The sequence below is a fragment of the Athalia rosae genome, chromosome 6 (genome assembly GCF_917208135.1).
Source record: "Athalia rosae chromosome 6, iyAthRosa1.1, whole genome shotgun sequence".
Lineage (NCBI taxonomy): Eukaryota > Metazoa > Arthropoda > Insecta > Hymenoptera > Athaliidae > Athalia > Athalia rosae.
Window position 1 is genome coordinate 5,126,682 of NC_064031.1, and position 22,559 is coordinate 5,149,240.

The 22,559-nt window shown below is 45.4% G+C and overlaps 1 protein-coding gene across 2 annotated transcripts in view; it reads right to left on the bottom strand.

Moving 5' to 3' along the window:
• Positions 1–210: 210 nt before the first annotated feature.
• LOC105692442 (homeotic protein ultrabithorax) overlaps positions 211–22,559 on the bottom strand; it is a 112,366-nt gene continuing 90,017 nt past the window's right edge. For both annotated transcript variants that reach the window (XM_048657321.1, XM_012411659.2), the window contains 2 exons: positions 19,338–19,736; positions 211–1,359 (listed from right to left, as the gene is read on the bottom strand). In XM_048657321.1, the coding sequence (XP_048513278.1) occupies positions 19,417–19,736 (320 nt within the window). In that variant the 3' untranslated portion in view covers positions 211–1,359; positions 19,338–19,416. The remainder of the gene's footprint in view (positions 1,360–19,337; positions 19,737–22,559) is intronic.

A 22,559-nucleotide genomic window follows, 5' to 3' on the forward strand; every position in this document is an offset into this window, starting at 1 on the left:
GAGAAAAACACTCTCAACCCGAACGCGCTTACTTACAATTAGATCACAGCTCTAGCGATGGTCTGTTTACAATTTGGCGGAGTGGGGACTCAAAGGCAACGGAGGGGCAGGCAGTCTGTCTGTCTCGCACTCACGGAACTTCCATAAGCTCTCTCTCGCGCTCATGCGTTCCCTATGTTGTTCACTTTCCTGAGATTCTTACGGTATACATCGCGTCCGAGAGTTAAATATCGAGTACACAGATATTAATTTCGTGTGCGCTGCGAAAAAGAAATTGAAATAAATAACAAATCATTCCGATGGAGAAGTAATAATAATAATGATAATAATAATAGTAGTAGTAGTACTATTAATAGTAGTTGTTGTAGTAGTAGTAGTATAGTAGTAGTAGTAGTAGCAATAATAATAATTACATTTATTTTTAATGATAACATTAATCATAATAATAATTATAATAATTAATATCTCGAACGTCACTCGTGATCTTTTCTCGTATTTTCTTTTTCTCTAATTTTCATGGTTTTTTTTTTGTATTCCTCTCAAATCACCCTTTGCGAAGGAATTTATTCTATTTCGCTTCTTCCATTTTATTCATTTAATCATTAATTTATTTATTTTTCCCCCTCCTTTCATTTATAGTTACAGATACCGATACAAGTATCAAGTATAATTTACAACAATTTTTAGACACGTGTTTTATTTTTATTTATATAAACTCGCTAATTACGTATTTTCGGTATAGGTAGTTGATTTCTGTTACTTCTTCTTCTGTTGGTTTTTCCGTTACGATACTTTCGAATGAAATATCATCGTCGTCGTCGTCGTATATCGGCAACTATTCGATCGGTTTGTACGAATACCGTTCCCACATCGTATCCATAGCCTCTCGTACACGTATGTACATTCATACATGTATCTATAGGTATACAAACGAAAATATACCACGGAGTACCGGAATTTAAGAAACGCAGTATCTAGGCGCGTTGTAGATCACATTCGAATCCATATATATATTATATTTTAACTGCACTGCGCACTACGTTAGGTATATGCATACACATATATATGTATGTAACGTACGCCACAATAGGCCAAGACCTAATGAACGCGGTTAATTGATAGGTGTAGACCGAACATGTTGGTTGGTTGGTTCATGGTTGCTGGGTTTTGGGGGGTGTTGGGCATGTGAGCTACGGGAGTCCGGGATTCGTCACTCACCGGAGCAGCAGTCCGGCGCTCACCGCAACCGAGATAAATCAGTTGGCCCTCGTCTATCGACGATTGATGCGATCGATACTTATTTGGCATTACAAGGTTCATGCTATAGCGGGTATTATAGTGGCGCAGCCTACCACTCACCTGAAACATAAAATCAAAAAAAATATGATCAATATTTCACCCGCACTATCGGATATATGTATACTTATGAATACGCATATATATATATGTACACGCCAATGATAATTATTCAAGGACACGATAAAATCGATATTACATAACATTAGGCGATGTATAGTGTTTCTCTACGTCGAAGGAACGATGAGGAGGACGACGACGATGGGTGATACGTAAAAATATGAAATGGTAAAACTAACGGTTGAAAATATGGGTAAAAACGTATCCGAGGGGAACGCCTGTAACGGACGTAATATAGAAGTTGTACCTACACACATACAACTCTTTATATATATATATATATATATATATATATATATATATATATATATATATATATATATATATATATGTATTATATACATATAGTTATCTAACGGAATTCCGAATAGTCGATATAGATATTGGTATAATATATTTAAGCGCGAGTATATCATATTATACCCTGGGAGCGTACGTAACGTCGTTTTGTCGACGGATTTTCGGTTCGCGCCGCATGAAGTAATCAGACGATTATATAGTTTTACGTTTAGAATTACGTAATGGTGAAATGATATATATGTATATGTATATATATACTTTATCCGTACATACGACTTATGTACGTGTACAACGACTGGTTCGCCCAACCGAAACCACCGCCACGCGTTTTAACGCATTTGAAATTCCCAACGTTATTCATTTTATGCAAAAATATGACAACCCTCTCTCGTTATTCCGAAGGGGTGAAGTGCAATGCGGACAAATTTTATATATATGCATGCCTGCAGTGTGTGATGTTTCAAAATTTCTTTTTTTCACTCATTCGCCAAAGAAATTGCGCATTATTATTTGATTATTTTCCTTTCTTTTCAGAATCAGCATGATCATTCGAAACGATACGAGGGAACGAGCACGTCGTACGGGCAAGTTTCTTTTGTTCTTCTTTATATAGCGATGTTATTCGTCTTTGAAAGAGTGATTTTTCAGACGGTGGGCGAAGGTGGGTATAATAAATTAAAAAGTTTCGGATCAACGACCATTTATTTGTATGTATGTTGCATAGGTGAAATACGACGTGATCTTAAACCCATAACTCAATAAATTTGGAAAAGTATATACGGTATTTCTCTCCTGCGACACATAATACACCTATGTACACGTGTGCGTAGTGTGTATATAACGGTGTACATACAGCTATATGTATCGGTGGGTATAAAACCAACGCACACCGACGCGCGTACTTATTCGGAGACGAAACGTCGCCGTTTCTGCCGGTAACTGTACCCGAACTTTGACCGGGAATTCCATTTCCATGAATTTCTAAAACCGGACGTGTTTCAACTTCATAATTTCTCTACAAACTATCGTTATACGTTACTGCTAACTGCTCGTACGTCACTTCCTTTAAAATAGAGACGTTTCAAATAAAACGATACACCCGGACATTTTTCACCATATTATCATATAATATCGTCACATATTAGAACACGAATTATACGCAAGAAATGGACGAATCTCGCATCGTTCGGCTTACAGAGCGGATTTCCTCGATCCACGTACCTCTCGAACGCGAAGGGATAAGGGCGAAGGGCGAAGGGTTGGTCGCGGTGGCTGGTTCAGCTCCTTTCCCGTAATGGGGCGATCGCACGTGGTGCCATGTCCGACACACACGCACGTTGCGTCCGTCGCGACGATGTTGAATGTGCGTGTATATTATCCCGACTACGGAGGAGGAGGAGGAGGAGGAAGAGGGGGAGGGGGAGGAGGGTATCGACGGTTCTGCAGATTTGTTGGGCGAAAGGGGTTTTCGACGTTGTACACGCACGAACCCGGGAATTTCGCCGATCCAATAGCTAGACGTGTAGCGTGTATGTATATGTATGTATACCTTTCATCTCGAGAGATACGGGAAAGGGGTAAAAATGAATGTACGAAGAAAAAAAACCGAAAGAAAAAATCAAGAAGAGAAACCAAGTGGAGAGAAAAAAAAGTAAGGAACAACGTTGGGTGGAGCTGAAAATGAGAGAAGGACGGAGAGCGAGTTGTACGGTGCGGTAGGCGATAGGAGGAAGGAGGAAAGAAGGGAGACTTTGCTCTCACGTGGCGTGGCGAGCCAAGCGAACCGCGACCAAATATCCCCCGAAAGTAGAAAGACCATTACTCATCCTTATAGAACGCGAAAAAGTTGTTTGTCCTGCATCTCTCCGGTGCCCCGGAGCTCTCTCGAGCCGGAGCCGGAGTTGCGAGTCGCGCGGAGCTGAAACTGTTGGAGCCCCGTAGCACCAACGTACGAGAGATTTTAGAATCCAAAAGAGCACCGGCGGCAACGGCATATACTCTTGGCAGGGTCGGCCCATTTTACAACACCGCGTGCATAAGTATAAACTCATATATAGATATATGTATATATACGGCTATACGTAGACTTTCGCTAGGCGCTATCTTATATTCCGCCGCAACTTCAACTACACCCTCATAGAGAAATGTATTATAGCCGCGTTGCGATTATTATATATACGTGTACTTTTTTGTACGTAGGGGAGACCGGGGCAAGTTGGAGGCTGGGGCAAGATGACGAATTGATTGTTTTTAGAATATTTTGACAGATAGCGCCGGGTAAGTTATCAAAAAGTGTTAAACACTCTTCTACGCAATAATATTTGCGATATAGCTAGCGTGGCAAGGTCATCCGGCTTTTTTACGGAGGCATTGTGGTTTCAGACGTGTGCGAAGTAACATTTGGAGCTCAAGAAAATAGTTGTATACAACTACAGATAAGCAAGATCGGACTTGTGAATTAATACTTTATTTCTATACGCATATAGATCCTAGAGATCATAGAATCTCCGAATTTTCACCAATGTACTTTTTGTGGGGTTCTTTTTTTGCAAATAGTGGCAAATGGGGCAAGATGGTGGGGGCAAGTTGACGGATCGTCCTTATCGAGATCTTTGCATGTTGTTTAGTTAATCGATATTTAGGCTACATACGATTGTGCAGCTCATTGAATAAATTGATAAATAAATAAATGAATAAATTTATTCACGATTCAATGTTGGCATGTTCTAATGTCGAAGGAGCAGCTCAGTTCGTTTGCGACCAGTGTTAATTGTATATCTAAGCTAAACTACATAAACTATGCGTATTTGTATTTTCATATCTTTTATGGATTTCAATAAACTGAAGTATATTTTGACGAAAAAAGTATTTTTTTCGGCCCATTAAACCAAAATCTAATATTCGCCATCTTGCCCCGTGGTCGGGGCAAGTTGACGAATTTGCAGAATTTCGGAAAAATGGAAATTACGTAGTTTGTGAATGACCGAATTCAATGTCAATTTTTTTTTTAATAGCTAACATCTCATACTTTTGAAAAATACCAACAGATTTTGAAATTCGCTTACAATCGATTAAAAAACCGCACTTGAAGCTTAACGTCTCCAACTTGCCCCGGTCTCCCCTACATTATGCGGATTCGTCTCGATATTTTTGTTCCGTTTTTTCTTTTTTACGCGTATCGCGTGTAACTCGTAATTTTTCATTACGAAATTCCAGAAGCGATCGAATCCTGAATTCGTCCGATCGATTCGAATCCATTTTTCTCAATCCCAATAAGTGTATATACACACAGCGAAAGCTACAGCTTTATTTCGTTCGTCCGCGCGATAGTTTGCCCTTCGGCCTATAGCCGCGCGCGACGTCCTAGGTGTGTTTCTCTACCCGACTTTTCTCCCGTGTCCCCGTATCACGCGGAGCTACGTACGAAGGTGGTGCCGCAGTATCCGGGAAAGATACTTGCCCCCTTGCGCGCATTTATCAGGATTTCAAAGCGACTAGACTTTTTAAGCCGCAATAAATTCCTTACACCCGTACTACCCAACCTCTCAGGATTCACCAGCGAGAGACACTTACTCGCTGTACGACTTGCCGCTGCCGAGTACAACTTCTGTATACAGCCGACTACTTCATACGTCGTTGGTATTAAAACCAGCAACAGCAAAAGCAAGAGCAGCAGCGGCAGCAGCGGCAGCAGCACTGCTGCTCTGCAGGTCAGCGTAAACGTATAAAGCAGCCATCTCACTTTTTATGCGATTGTCAAAAGAATCGATAAGATTTACGAAGTGCGTCCCATCCTCACCCCCCCCCCCCCCCCCCCCCCCGCCACCACCCTTCATTCGTTATTTTACCGACGTTACAGGTGAGATATCTGCGCTATAGCTTCTGCTCCCGCGTACAGTATACGTAAACCCGCACTAGCTCTAATAATATATCTGCAGCAAACTTCGCGCCTAACGTCGTATCCCCCCAGTTTCTATATATAAAGAGAGACGTATCACGTGTAAACGTATTCACAAACATCAAACGAATCTCGCGGTGATGCACGGTGAGAAACACTTTTTGAAAATAACAAAAAACGAAAAATTTTCTTTCCTTTCTCTTACACACTCTCAACAATTTTTCATACTCTCGTACCGTTTGCATATTATTCGTTTTATTTCCGTGTGCAACAAATTCAAAGAGTGGTTCGTTTTTTGTTTTTTTTTCTTCGTTTTTTGTTTCAGTTTTTTTTTTTCACCTCGGTCAGCTCGCGTACAATATACGTCAGGTTTTACCGTCGGTATTAAAACGAAAAGACTAACTAAAGTGTTCGTGTCTCTCTGTGCAGACGGGAAGACCTTGGAGGGGGGTGGGGAGAAGGCAACGGTTATTATCTATCGCCCTCGTTACCACAGGTTGCTCGTAAACCGGTCGGCCGTCGGCCGCATCGGGGGGTTGGACCGCTCGGAGGGGGTTGCCGTACCTATACCTACCCCTAACCGCCCCCTTCTCCACCCCCGCGGAGCCGTCCACCCGGGGCTACCGTACGGTATGCGCTACGAAGGGTGCCAACGGAGGGCGGAATTTTAGGGGTCGTATCCCGCACTCCAACCTCACCGTTCTACCCAACTACACTGTACTACGTATACCGAGTTGACGCGCGCCTCCGGTTCTAGTCGTCGACCGTACGGCAAACTCCTCTACGACTATCAATCTCTATTCCGAATCGAGGACTATTAGGGTTTCGTGCACTAGATGCCGGGGAGTTTACAGACCGAGAGAGAGAGAGAGAGAGAGAAAAATAGAGAAAATTGAGGTTGAAGGATCAGTTTAGTAATGAACGAGTTTATTTGATAATTATCGCGATGATAGATCGATGGCTCCGGCAGCTGTAGATTCCGCGTTGAATAATGGAGCGAAGATTTCTCGTTTCTGGCGTTGGCTAGCTACTACGTGGCCGCGTCGTTTGTAATAATAACGCGTTTGTAATGAGCCGCAGGAGGGAGGAACATCGGGGGAGGGGCGGGGAGGAGGGGGAGATAGGTTAGCTCGTTTGCATTGTCACGCCAAGATGAAATCTGGAGTCGGTGCGCTGTATTATCCCTGCACCGCAGCTACGTTATACATACATATATGTCCGCCGGCGAACATACAATACGCACGTTGAAGAACGTTAATATCGAAAGCAGCTGATGATGGTACGGGTACCACTTGCCACTGGTGAGTTTATTATACGCGAGACGCGCGGAAGGGGGTACCAAAAGAAAGAAAGAAAGAGAGAAAAATAAAAACGGATGAGAAAATAAAGAAAAACAAACTTGAGACGAAGAAGCAACGGCATTGCAGTTCTCCGGGGAAAAGAGGATCGGATCGGATTGAGATCGAGTGAAATTTTTTTCACTCGAAAAAACGCGGTGCATGAGCGCGAATTGCGCGTAGCCCCCGCGGGGCAACATCGCGATGATCGCGACGGGGGTCCCTATATACCCAACCTTCAAGAAGACTGACTCTCTCGCGGTTGCAGTACGGCGCGACCCGAACCGACCGACGACGTCGGACCGGCACCGAGAGAAAAAGAGAGAGGTAGCGAAACGAAGACAGAGAGAGAGAAAGAGAGAGAGAGGGGGAGGGAGGGAGGGAGAGCGAGATATCGAGAGATAGAGGGAACGGAGAAGAGGAGAGCGTCGCCATGCCCGACACACCGCAACGTGCCGGCGTGTAGCGCAGGCTGGGGCAGCCGTTGCACCGTAAGCCCATAAATCTCGAGGGATATAGATGGCTCCGGGTGTCGCGTGAGCCGAGAGCCAAGAGCCACCCCATGCGGGGTACTACCTCCGTGCGACGGACCGCCTATCTTCCACCCTTACCCGGACCCCCGACCTCCGACCCCCGCAATACCCCCCTCGCCCTCGCCCTTCGCCTTACCCGCCCCCCCGACGATCCGAAGATCTCTCGCCCTACGCCCACTTGGTCGAAACTGTCCGGGAAACCACCTCGGAACGACGGACGACACTGACCTCGCGTTGCTCGCGATGAGGAAATCTTGAGATATCGAAATTCGCGGCAGTTGCAGAATCTCCGGACTGCGACGTCGAATTTTTAGCGAAAATGTTCGTAGGTATCTGGCGATGTGGCGTCGTGTTTAAAAGGCGGGGAGGGGGAGGGGGACTAGAAACGGAATACCTTCGATGATAATACGATAGAGAAAAAAAAGAAAAGGTGCGAGGCATATGCGACTACGCGACGCGTCGCCTTCTCCCCGCGGCGTTACATACGTGTACGCGGTACTGGTACCTACGCAGCGAATGCACGTGCATATACGTGGCGTGTATTTTATAAGTCCTGAACTCGAGGCGCGTACTTTAGCGAGGTTCGCGCGCCGGTTCCGACGTTACGGTCGTCGTCTCTGACGAAAATATTATATACCGGCACGTATCTCTTCGTGTTACGGTGATATCGCAAACGTGACGCATTGCTCCTCGGTTTTATACTGTACACATCCGAGCCGAATAAGAAAACCCGCACGCGGGGTTCTCTCGCACCGCAGTAACAACGCCAGGGGGCTTATATACATGCCCTCGCTCTCTTTCTCCTTATATTTCCTTTTAGTTTTCTCGGTTTATTTTAACTCTTTATTCGCGGATCGCCGTCGTCGCGGATGCCGGCTGGGCGTTACATGGTATAGGTGCACAACTCGCCGAGAACTTCGCGCTGATATTTGCAGTTCGGAATACTTTATATATATATATATATGTACATAGTGTACACGTATGTGTACAAAAGGAACTCCGAAGCGGGCTGCGAACAACACCGCGATATAACTACCTACTCACCTTTCTATATACCTGTAATACCTGCGATATCTTTTTGAGGTCCGTTTCGCGATCATCTCCACGCTCGCGCGCGATTTCTCGCGAGTATAAGCCTGAGCTCCCTGCCGAGAGACAGAAAACTGCTCCGCATGTCGGTACGGATGTACGGTGTGGGAGTGAAACGAACGAGTAGTGTACGAGGATAGTGTCTGCCGGCCAGCTAGCCAGCCAGCCAGCCAGCCAGCCCAGCGCATATACTACATGCGACCATTCAGTCCGCATTCAGCCAGCCAGCCAGCCAGCCATCCAGCCATCCAGCCAACGAACGGAGAGAGAGGAGTCCCGATGATGAATCACCCGCCAAGAGATGGAGCGAGAGGGTAATACGGAGAAAAGCGGAGAGGGAGCGACCGAGGGAGGAAAAGGGAGAGAAGCAATAAGGGGCGAACGCAAAAAAAAAGAGGAGGAGGAGAAGAGGAGAAAAAAAAAAGGAGCGAAGGAGCGCGCTAGAGCGAGGCAAAGACTTATCTGTACGACTCGCCCGGTTCATCCATCCTTCCGTCTTTTCTTTCCCCCACCCTCCCGCCTTTTCCTTTACTCGACGTCCGTCGCGCCGTAGCGAGTACAAGCGCGACTCACTCACCGTTTTCTACAAGGGTCCGCGGACGAGAAATCCTAGATCCTTGGATACCCCGAGCACCGGAACTACCTACTATATTTCATCCTCCGAATAGATTTATTCTCACTATCAACTTATCAAACAGACCATAAGAAAACATAATCGCACATACTCGTACACTGCACCTCGTGTGTGTACCGCGGTCTGCCGGAAAAAAGGGGAGGAACGAAACGCGCGAGAAGATGGAGAGATTTGGGAAAGAGTCGTCTCCGCTCTTCCCGGCGTAATAATCGAAAGTTTCTTCGTCTCGTCGAAACAAAGGCTATGGAATTTTTCGATTGATTGAAGCCCGATGGGAGATGAAGGGGAACGGCGGACGAAACGGAGTTACTGCACGTTTGATTTTATCGGTTGTATCGCGTATATACGGCGGGGCGGAGGGGGAGGGGTGAGGGACGGGAGAAAAGTTGACAAAAAGGAAGAGAGAGAGGAGAGGAGAGAGAGGGGAGAGGAGGAAGCAGGAAACTTAGTTAGTTAGCGAGACGCCGCCTATCTTATTTCTACCGACCCGTTGAATCCGTGGAATTGAATTTTTCCCACGGGCACCTGCCCGTCGTGCACCTAAGAGACTCAACTTTCTATGAAGAAAGAAATTGGGTTCTTCGTACTGGCTGACTGACTGACGGCGGCTGAGGCGTACAACGTGGGTTATAGACGAGGGAATAAAATGAAGAAGGGAAAAACAAAAAAAAAAGGGAGAGCGAGAAGAAAAACGCCAAGTTGGTTGGTATCGCGTCAAAGCGGAGCTATACGCGACCGAGTATAGCTATAGTTTATACTATAGATAGAAGTTGTGTTCGCTCGGTCACGGGTAATGGTTTTATGAGCGTCAAGGGTGGTATAAAGAAAATGAAAAACACCGTGCTGCCAACATGCACGGCTACGGCGTATATAACTAACTACGTTTCGTCCCCCCCCCCCCCCCCTTTTCTCGGCTCCCGCTTCTTCTTAAGTCAAGTTCGCGTTCGTCGCTCGGTGTATTGTACAGTAAATATAACCGCGAACTACTCGTGTTCATTTCCGGCGCGAACATATATTCGCGGATCGAGCTCGATTATCGTGACAAAATTGTCGCCTATACCCCGCATCCGCGGATTCAAGTTTTTCCTACACGTACAAAGCCAAAGACGGCGCTGGTAGCGGCGGCGGCGGCGGCGGCGGCGGTGGTGCAAACCCCATACCCGAGACGCTCGCTCCCTGCGGAGTGTATCACAATTAGCTCGTCTCTCTTTCCCCGCGGCAACCCCCTTCGCAGAAACTTTAGAAAGCTTATTTCAATATTACGATGAATAAGCGAGCTCGTACACACAGGGGTGTGGGTACAGAAACGCGAGGTGTATTAAGCCGCGGTGTAAAAGTTAGTACGGACGCGTACACACAGACGTTTACCACACCCTCGTATAATTCTTTGCATTTTTATACTTTGGGGATCTGGCGTTGCGTAGCGTTATCGTGATACCGCCGTGCGCGTCATCTAGTTAGGCTCGACCACCACCGCCACGCAACCCCCTCCTCCTCTACACCCTATTTTCCTCAAACTTCGATGCTTTATTCAGACGTGCAACGTATTACTGCGTACACGTATAGAACGCGGCACACGTTTACCGCGGGGATACCGCGGATGCTCACGTCTTCCCATATCCTCGACGATGAAGTAGTAGTATACGTATATATAACGTGCGGTGTATGTACATACGTATATACTCGCGCGTATCCACGTTTGCCGGCTATAAATTTACTAAATTAAAATACGAACACCGCGCGGACGAGCACCTACTTCGTTTTACATATATATTCCTCGGTGTATATATATATATATATATATATATATATATATATATATATATATATATATATATATATCAGGTTAATTCCGCACCGGTTGGTTTGCGCGCCGATACCGATGTAGAAAAAAAAAGCGTAATCCGTTTCACACTCCTACGTGAATCGGTGTGTCGCCGTTGTTTCGAACACCGATTCACGTTCAACGGATTGACACGCTGCAATAGTTCGAATTGGGGTAATTCGTTGAATGAGTGTGTCGGGAGAGTATATCGAAGTATACAGATTGAAGTGTTTTATAATTTGGCAACGTTGCCGCGTAGTGGACTGCAACATCAGCATCGGGATCGGTATCAGCGTCGTGTTACCGCGAGACCGCTTGGCCGCTGCCTGCTTTCACCGTTGGTGCCCCACGCTGGTGTGTTCGAAATATCTATTCAATCGCCGACGTATGCTAGGCCCCGGCTAGTCGGGTTTCCTGCGAGGCAGCAAAAGAACGAAAACGAGGAGAGATGAGAAAAAAGGGAAAAAGGAAAAAAATGGGACGGGGGAAAAAAAAAGGTGGAAAAAAAATAAAGGTAAAAAGGGAAGGTCAGGCTGGCAAGGTTTTGTGTTCGTTCTGGATTCTCTAGCGAGAGCGGCCAACGTACGTTGGTGCATCTCATCCCAGCGGGAGAGAGCCGCCCTCTATTTCTTTCTCCTTTTTTTCTCCCTCTTTCCATATACATCCCTCTCCTTTTTTTCAGCATTTCTTTCTTTCTTCTACTCTTTTACTATACCCTTTGCAGCCCGCTTCTTCGCCACCAACATCAGCATCAGCGGCATAGCTGAGGCAAACTCGCGGAGTATAGAGTAGAGAGCACGATGGGGGTTTCTGGGAGTTTTTAAAGTGCAGCCCCTCATTGTTGTGTAAATTCGCTGATGCTCAGTGGCGTCGAGTTGTATTATTCCCGTTATAGGAACGAACCGCGAGCGAACCTCCGGGGCTCCTCCTGACGCGGTGGACCGCTCATTTTAAAAATGCTAATATCCAACTCCTGCGAAACGTATATCTCGCGGTTAGATACGCGAACATTAGAATTGAAAGAAAAAAAAAAAAACAATCCACCCATACGGGCAACACTTCTGAATTTCAATTCATCATTTTAAGCTCTCCGTGTCCGAGGCTAAAAAATTCAGACCCACTCGCCGCTCGTTTCACCTTCGATCGAGGTGGAAACATATACCGTTGCTATCCCTTTCAATAAACGTCAATGGCGGAAAGGGAGATGAGATCTTTTGAAAAAAAAAAATGACGCACCCTGTTCGATTTAAGGGAGCCTCACCGATGGTTGGGCCCGACGTAGCAAAGCGTGCAACATCTAGCGGATATATCGTCAACTCGTAGGCCTCCCCTCTACGATATCGGCTTTCTCTGTCGGTTGAACTTCCATCTCCCTTCGATATCCCCCCCCCCCCCTCCCCGCCCCTCCCACGGTCCTCCCCGTACCGCGCGGAGTTTCAAAGGCGTAGACTTTACGATCGCCCGAGTGGTATCACCTAATAACCGTGCTCATAAATGTCACGATAAAATCAACAAAGAAGATTTAACGTCAGTCGTTACCCATAATGAAAGGCGTAACATGGTAATGAAGCGTAATAACAACAAATCGTAAAACAGCGAGACGTGTGACGCGTGACGTTACCGGAACACGAGATCTACGTGTGAGACAGTATGGGCTTCTGTACATCGGGCATAAAGCATGGAACGCCGTCGTAACACCGTGCGGCACCTGCGTATCCGCATAATCGACACGTCCAAGAATTCCCCCCCTTCCCCCTCCCCGTGATCATCTATACGATTACGTTCGATCGCCGGAATCGTCCGTCTGTATACAACGCCGTCAATAACGGTATCGCAAATTGAGCAAACGAGAGATTTTCGAAGCGACGATCAAAAATATCTTGTTTATTCATCGAGATGGTAATCCTATAGGTACAGGATGAGTTGTTTGACGCTGAAATTCCGTTTGGCATATACGAGAATCGTAAATAAAAATTCCGAACGGAAATCGGTCGGGTCGGGGTAAAAGTTTGTTCGTTTGTGCCTACACGTAACGCGCGAACGTGCTTTTCGGTAAACGATTCACTTTACGTCGTTATTATTTCAAGCGTTGCTTATTTCTTCGCATCTGCGAAAGCACGACGCAACGACGACAGCCCGTGCGGCGCATGGGGACGTAGGGTAGGTCGGGAGATGATTGCAGGAAGGAAGCAGCAGTTAGGCCCGGTTGAAGTCGTTAAGCCAAGTTTACGAGGTGCTACTGCGGCAACGCAACCTGTAAATCTCGAACGCTCTCCCGATTCGGTTGTGCCACCGTGTAAAAGGGGGCCACAGGCGCGCGGCTAGTTCCTCTCTCCCGTTACATGTGTACGCCGCCGAGTGCGATGTCACGAAAACCGATGGTTTCGTGAAGAGGTAAGAAGAGAAAAAAAAAAAAAAACAAGAAATATATGGAAAGGGAAAAAGAAGAGGGGTAATCGTCCGTACGGGCCATCCGAGCTTAGGGTGTGAGCCCGGTAAGGGTTGACTTGATCTCCGGGGTTCGTATAGCCGGGTGGTATGGGTACCACTTGCCTCACCGCGACGGACGCATTTATGGATCGTAAACGTCTTCTTTTACAACCAATAAAGATCAGCGACCAACGTTTGACGGTGGGTTCCCGGCCGCGGGGGCATCAATCTGTCGGAATCAGATTTTACTACCTAATAAAACGTCGTATGGTACGCGTCGCCGTAGTTTATTTTCATTTGAAAAATTTACTATATTGCTACTACGGTGGTGCGCGGCGGTAACCAGACAGAGACCAGACTGGATGATATAGAAGGTTATCGAACAACGCGTGTAGTACGTAGAGCTCTATGGTTAGCGGCACGGGAAAATGCGCGCGTATCGTATCGCTATCCCCTCCACCGTACTCCTGAGTATATATATATATATAAATATATAAAAGCTCGCACACGTGTCCGCCGTGAGACTCTCACCCCTCCCCGATGAAAAGCACACGTGCGCCGCACTCCGTTACCGGCGGTGGGACCATAACGAAGATCCATAAAGATGAAAACAAACCATAAAGCTCGGTTACTACTGATCGTTGAACTACCGGTGGAATGTTCTCGCTTAGTTGGTAGAGAAGGTCTCTAAATTAACCATTATACCGATAGAGGGGCGGCGGTTACGGGGGATCGGGTGAGGAGGGAGGGGCCGGTAAAATAGGGTCCGTTATTGCCGGTTGAAATGGGCCGAGTTTGTGCTGCCCTCTCGTTCAGACGTTGCCGCAAAATAAAGTAGTCCTTTTGCAGGCAGTACGACTCGACTACTCCGTAGTAAAATGAAGGCGTTCGAGACCTTTTTTTTCTTTATCGTAATCTACGTTTTTTTTCTCGCGAAGCGTCGAGTAGCGGCGGGAACATCGAGGTTTGAAAGATGGTTTAAATTTAACTTCGAAATGCCATTATTTAGGAAGGAGATTTGAATTCTTGAGCAAGTGCGGAGGAACGAGAACGCGTATTAATATTACATAACAAGAGAGAGGGCAAGTCTTCCTAGAGACCCTCCTCTCTATGCCACGCCCATTTTCCTCCGGAGGGTCAAGCAGCCATAACTAAAACGACGAAAGTTAACGCCGGTAGATGGCACCGCCGCCCCCATAAATGATGCTACGAAAACTGGGTCCTACCGACTAGCCCCTAAGACTCTACCCCTCCTCCACTACTTGCAATTAGTTCGCTACTCGCGTCCCTCTTCTCGGTATTTCTTCGCTTCTTCGCGGCTCGATCGACTACGCGAAATCGAGTCAATCGGCGCGGAATTACCGATGCCTCGTAAAAGTTGCGAGGATATGCGATTATTCGAATAATAAATTATCGTTTTACGATCGACGGTTACCCTCGTTAAAAGTTCATTCAAACTACCGATCCATGTTACGGCGCATTGTCCGAATGTAACTTTATAGCGATCCGAATGAATCGTCGAAAATCTCTCGAGGGAAAGAACTGCAGGCCATAGAAATTACAGCCGAACGAGTAAGTCGTCGAGAGTCATGAAACCAATTGTTTTTTTTGTTTTTTTTTTTTTTTCTTTTGCCGAATAGGGTAGGTAGATTCGATTTCATAGATCGAACACAATGTGGGACGATAAAATACTTCATTAGTAAGTTCAGCTGTATTCATGGCTGTAACGATAACAATAGATCGCACATGTCCGGTGTAATGAATTTATACTGCAATGTTACAAGGTTTTCCACACGTATCTAAGTAGGCTCGGCACGCGCCGTAGAATGACGATGACCTATCGGTTTTAACGAAGAGGCGTAGAATAGAAAATGAAAGAAAAAAATATTTGCTTTATAAAATTTACGACCGACGTACACCTATATCAACGTCTCAAAGGATTATACTTTATTTCTCTTTCGATCATTCGATCGGCGACGATATTGGTCAGTTGCCTCTACACGACAGCGCCGGTTAAGCCTTGGAATTTGTCATTTTCGGCGGTTGATTTCAGTGATCAAATTATGCGCACATGGACGACGAACTTAATGGAATAAAAAAGAGGAGGACGAGATGAGGAAAAAAAAAATAATTCAAAACTTTGAAGATTTAATTCTAAGCCGAAAGCTGCCACTCGTGAAAAAAAATGCGAGGCATTTTCTAACCGTGCGTGATTTATCTTCATCGAATATAAAAATCAAACCGCCGCTTACACACCAACGTATTATACAAATCCGCGTTAATCCAACGGTTCAATAACCACCGTATAGCCGCGTTATGAGTACCATAATATGTGTACAGTAGGTACCGGTAAAAACGTTGTATGGTAGCTATATGTGAGAGATATTTTAAAATTGAGAAGACTTTACCATGTGGATCGAAAGACCGAAAGAGCAGACAGACGACTGAGACGACGCTAAAACAACACGACAACTGCTCCTTGAGCGGGCGAGAGACGTATGGACGTCCGTCATTTATAGGTGCTGTGAGATAACTACGGGGATAAAACGACGTGCTTATTTCAGGGTACAAAGCAGCCACACAAATCAGAGCCTAACTGGCTCGGTGTTTTCTTTTTCCTTCGGTGTTTTTTTTGTTTTTTTTTCTTTTTTTTTCACCACTTTTTCTTTCGCTTCAACTGTACTCCACTCCTCTCGTATGCGCGGTGGAAAGGGAGCAAAAATAAAAAAAAAAAGAGAGAGAGGGAGAGAGGGAGAGACGGCCGGAATATCGTTATTTCTGAAAACATCTGGAAGCACCCTCCACTTCCGATGAAACCGCCGCGACGCTTGGCGTCCTCTACTCGAGTGGTGCTGCCTCGGCATTTGCGGGAATACGAAATGACTGACTAACGGACGTTGAATAACTGCTTAATTCATTGGTTAGTTTTGTCGGACGAGTGATTTAGAGATGGTCACTTTTATTTACCCGTGCAGCGGTGTATATAGCCGTCGTCGATCCGATTGCTCAGCGGGCTGGAATTTTTGTCGGGGGAAAAGAAAAAAAAAAAAAGAAAAATTCCAATGATGTTCAGTTTTTTGGTTCTTTTTGAAATTTTCTTTGGTTCGTTCTTTTTTTCTTTGCTTTTCACTTTCTTCGCTTAATCCAGACGAATATAAAAAGTCATAAAACCCTCGGGAAACCCACGGAGAAAGTCTGCAGCGCGAAGTAATATAAGTATATATAGCGGTGAACAGCGGCTTTCTGCAGAAAGAAAGTGTGGAAAACGTGCGAGGCTTTTTTTACGACCGATATTGTCGAACCGCGTGCTGCACCACCTTCGACCGAAGGGTCGTTCCTTTTTCCCGAAACTCTGAGTGCCGAACGAACTAAAAAAGAAAGTCCCGAAAATTTCGCCGGACCTTTTTTTCTGCTTTCTTTTTTATACTCCTCGTTCTGTTGTTCTGTTTTTTTTTTTTTCACCATCTTTCCCTTTTTTTTTTACATTTTCCGAGCGCGAAGTCTGTATACTACTGCGGTGAAAAAGGTTCGCAGGTGAAAGTAGATGGAGAAACGAACTACAGAATCGCGTACCCTTAATGCGTAACCTGCGAAGAAAATTCCAAGTTTCATCCTATAGAATGGTACGAGAAAATCGTTACGTCATCGTTCGTATTTCAATTAATTCGTCTTTTAATTTGTCCTTCGTTACGACTACTCGCTTCGCGGATATAATAACGCCGGAAATGACCGAGGTATGGGATATATATGTATAGCAGCTTCTTTAGGTTGATAGGACCGGTTTTGAGAAATCATTCGATCTCCGTATACCGCGCGTTGTATGCATCGCAGATTTCCGCTGCACGGCGAAGAAAGTTTTACCTGCGAATGCAAAATAGGTACACCCGGTTTAAAATAGATGTGTGCAAATACGTATACGTGTATCGTATGTATATATACGATATATATAGAAGCGTAGTACAACGTTGAACGTTGCAGCGACGGGGGATGAGGAGAGCGATGGAGTGCGAAACGGGGTAAAGGATGATACGGTATAGATATTCCTGGTCGAGTTAACATTTCATAAGCCAAGTAGTTCCCTCTTTCGTGTATTCCGCGTGTATATCTTCAACATATCTATCTGTGTACATATCGTTTTCAACGGATATCTAGATCTTTACCTCCGCGGCGTGCATCGGCGTGTCCTACGTTACACACGTATAGTATACCTATATTTATACGGTACTGTTACCTCTACACGAATCCATTCGTATAACGTACATCTCATAAATCGCTCTAAATTGCGAAATGACATTGGAAAATGAGGCAATATCATTTACGTACAATTTAAATGGATTTAGCTAATGGCAAAACCGCTGTATACACACAATACAAATTTTTTTGAAAAATCCTCAGATTTCCGTCCAGCCTGAACAACTCTCGCATTATAATAACATGTACACGCTTCAAGCACTTGAGAAACCTGTACATATACGTGTATCGTGATTTGTACCTATATACACGCACATACCTATATGTAGGTATAAATGAGACATATTTTATGACGTAACTAACCGCGGGGTCTTTCTATCGGGAGGCTTAAGTGTGCGTATATATACATACATGTCCGGGTAGTTTACAAGTGCCAATATACGTGTGTATACATATATATATACGCAGATATGAGGTATACATACAAGGTACGTGTAATATACAGGTGATCGTAAATAGTAGGGTAGAAGAGATCCCCTGCGCGCTGAATTAATTAAAATAATTACGTTAAACTTAAACGCGAAAGGCTAACACGATACCTTGTACATACCTGCGGCATAATTCGTGAATACAGATGCGTATATATACACAAAATACCTCCGTATATATATATATATATGTGTTCTCCGATTGATCGCTTAATTACCGATTTACATTATACTCCGATATATTAATACACATATATCCGTACGTAGAAATATCATCGAAAAACGAACCATGTACTCACGTTATATTTTATGTTATCTTATATGTTATATGCAGATCAACCGGTAGGCATCGAGTTTTTTACATACATATACAACACGTAGCGTATATACGCGGCGATGCTTAAATTTTTTCACCTGCGTGATTCGATCGAGTACAATATAATTAAAAAAAAAACAATTTCTCTCGTCCCGCATCTGCCGTACATCGGACACGATTTCGGTACGAATGAAAAATCATTAGCATGACTCCCGATATCACGCGTTATGCGACATATTTTCGACGTTATAATATACCGTGCGCACCTGATAATTCTTCATCTGCGTACGTATGTGTTATATGTACACATCGTTAATTATTGTAGGTAATATATATATATATATACTTTTAGTGCTAAATTTTCGCTCGCCACGATGCGAGTATATGGCGCTATCTTATACTTTGCACATACCATACGTGTACATACTTATTTCGTACATATGTATTCGCATCATGCATATATATACACCGGTGAGTTGTACGAGTAGATTTAGATGTACCTGAGGCTACCACAGTTACATGGATATGCGAATAAACCAACCTACCCTAACTTCACCTCACACCAGGCGTATATACGTGGAAGTAATATACGTGTTTATTACGAGCGCATACTGCAGCATGCGAACGGAATAACTTTGCAGATTACGAATAAGGCTGCGCACGGGCGTTCGTGGTTTCGTCTTCCAAAGAACGGCTCAAATATTATATATACACTGTATATTTGTACATCTATACATATATTTACAAGTGGGACTCGAACTCGCACAACAATATTCTCTCGCGGTTGATTCGTTAATTAATCGCGTTTACGCGATCGTTTTTTTTTTTTTTTTGACGTACGACCGCCAACGTCTGATATATTATATTCAACGAATCTTACCTTAGTATAGCTGTGTACATTGCGGTGCTAGCAGAGGATGGTGCGGGTGATCTGGGGGTGTCCGGTGCAGGGCGTACCCCTAGTTCCCCGCTTCTGGGCCCCCGCCACCCCCTTGCTGCTGTTGTTGGTGTACAACGGCGGCGGCCGCCGCCGCTTTTTGTGCTTGCGCCTGTTTCTCTTGTTCATTCAATTCCTTGATCGCTTGTATCTCCTTTTTCAGTTTCATCCTTCGGTTTTGGAACCAGATTTTTATCTGTCTTTCCGTTAGACAAAGAGCGTGCGCCATTTCGATCCGCCTCCGCCTTGTGAGGTAGTGATTCGTGTGGAATTCCTTCTCCAACTCCAACGTTTGGTAACGCGTGTACGTCTGGCGACCCCGCCTGCGTAGTCCGTTGGCTCCTGAAATTTTGGAATCGGAAAATACGAATCAATTGAACGTCGATCTAAAAAAAGTGTTTGAAAAAAAAATATAAAATTCAATGAAGTTTCTGGAACGAATGCAAGTGCAGCAGCTTATTATACATTTGATTCGACGGACGTGTTCGCGCGTAATATTCACGCGTCGTATGCGTGTATCGACGAATCGGCTGGAAATACACGCCAACAGATAGAACGAAAAAAAAAAAAACAAAATGGGAAGCGAGAGTTTCGCGAGGGGGCGAAGAACTATAGCGAGTATCGTATACGGGGCGGTTATACACCCGACGTTGAACAGCCACTTGGGTACGGTAGCGACATAAGCTCCGTTGGGGGCGCAAGCTCACCTTATCGGCCGTTACTGCCTCGTAAAAGCCCCGCGCGTCCCTCTCCTCCATACTTTGTTCCGTCCCCGACCGTGCGAGCTTTGTACATACCTAAACCATTCGCGTAGGTAAACGTATTTACATACATAGGTATATATTATATAAACGACGAAAAAATACATATCATATCCGCGAATACACTCGCGTGCGGTAAAATTCTTTATATACACGCGGTGTGTGTATATATCTGTACGCGACACATCCCTGAACTTATATATATGTATAATGCAACCGTAAACTCGTCGCTTTCCGCAACCACACGCGTTTGTACGTGTACACCAAGGGCCGCACGAGTCTCGCGAGTTGTGTACCTATAGGGCATTCCCGGTGCGTTGCGACTAATTGGCGACACCCGAAATAAGCGCTATGGAAAACCTGTAGTCATTTTGTTTTCTCTCTTCGTTCAAAGATTTGAATATATTCCTCTCGGATTTAGAAATGTTGTATACGATTATATATTCGGATGAGGAATTTCTAATTAAACTTTGACGTGGTGGTTTTTTGTGGGGGGAAAAGCGATGGATGATGCAGGTGAGTCGTAAAATCGAGATTGACAATTTCGAGAGGTGTAACGTGTTCGCTGCAACTGTAGCATATGATTTGCTAGCGATTCGGAGATGGGAGAGACGACGAGCTATATGTGCGTACGTACACAGAGCGGAGATTTGCTGGTTATAAACATCATTTGGAAGTGTCGATTTACACGCCGCGTATATAGCGGTAACTCAATTTGAAACATCCCCCTCCCCCCCCAATAAATGCATTATATTCATACTCGCGTATCTAACCAATCTATTATTGGCGGGACATAAAGTCACGTGGGGTACGTATACAGCGGGGAACAATGTTGCATTACACAAAGAGAGAGAGAAAGGGAGAGAGAGAGAGATAAAACGGTGGCGCAGGGGTGCGAAGAGAGGGTGAAAGAGAGAGAGGGAGAGAGGGAGAGAGGGAGAGGGCGATGGAACTGCTGGCGCGGGAGCGTGCGGGAGTTCATATCGGCGCCATGTTTATTATCGCGACGTAATCAAGTGGCCCGGCGCCCAACCGTCGTTCCCCTACCTCCCGTTACTCTCCCTCTGGGCGTCCCTGATTCCCGTTCCAGGGTGCCACTGTTGCTGCTACCGCCGCCGCCGCCGCTGATGCTGTTCCCGCTATCCCGGTTCCTCTCCTGCTTTCAGCCCCTCGCTCTCCCCCCTCCCCCCCCGTCCCCTACCGTCTCTCTCTCGCTCTCTCCGCAGCACCAACACCTCCGAACACCTATACACAAGCGGACTCGCGGCATGAGGCAGGAGTTATAGAGCGGCGTTTATAAGGGTTATTTGTCACACGGTCCGCTGCCGGGGCGAGGAGGAGATGGGGGCGGGGGCGCGGGCGGGAGGGGGGGGAGCGCTACCTTCCGCTCTTTTTCTCCCCTTCCCTGCCGCCGTGGCATCTCGCTTTGCCACCCTCTTGAAGGGGCGTGAGGTGCGGGGGAGTAGGGAAGAAAACTGGAATAGGGACGGGGGCGATAGACTCCTGAACTTATAAATAAAAGAGGGGGTTCCCCCAATTAAGCCGCCCCCATACGTCTCGGCAAAGTAGAAAATGTGACAGGCTTCGCGGACTCTCTCTACCCCACCGCGTTTTTATCCAACGCTCTCTCTTTTTCGGTTTTTTTTCTGTTTTTTTTTTCTTCTTCTTTTCCTTTACTTTCTAGCAGCACCTACTTCTTTCTTTGTATTCTTATCTCCGTCTATTGCGCGATTCTTCCCAACTTGCTCCTCTTTCGCTCGCTAGCTAGCTCGCTCTTTCTCTTTGAGGCGGGAAACAAAGTTTGGGGTTCGCCGCCGTTCCTCCGCCCGTGTGGAAAATAAGAAGAAGAAAAAGCGTGCGTGGCTGTTTAACCAAGAGGGTGGATAAATTTCATGCGGGGATCGTGAAATGTGTTTCATCCTCGAGAGGCAGCTTGGCCAGGCCCCGGGATCGCTTGGGCTGTCCGCCTTCTTCTTTTTTTTCATTTTTATTTTTATCTTTATTTTTATTTTTATTTTTATTTTTATTTTTACCCTCCCCCCTAAACCTTTTCCCTATTTTAACTCCCCATTTCGGCTACCGTTATACCACACGCGGTTCAGTTCCTTCGGTTGGTTGTTACACGCCACTGTGCGATTTCATTAGCCGCGTGTAACGTGCGATTATCAAAAATCGTGTAAATATTCGCTTATACATACTGCAGACGCAGGTTAAAGGTACCCCATACCTAACGTGTAGCCGTTGCCGCTTCCATAACTGCCGCAGATCGATATCAACTGCCTGCAGGGCGTCTACGCTTTCGCGGATGTTTTACTTCCTGACTTCACAATCGAAGAGAGCGTATAACAAGGGTATATATATATATATGAGGGGTGGAACGATCATAGTCGGAAACTTTAAATGC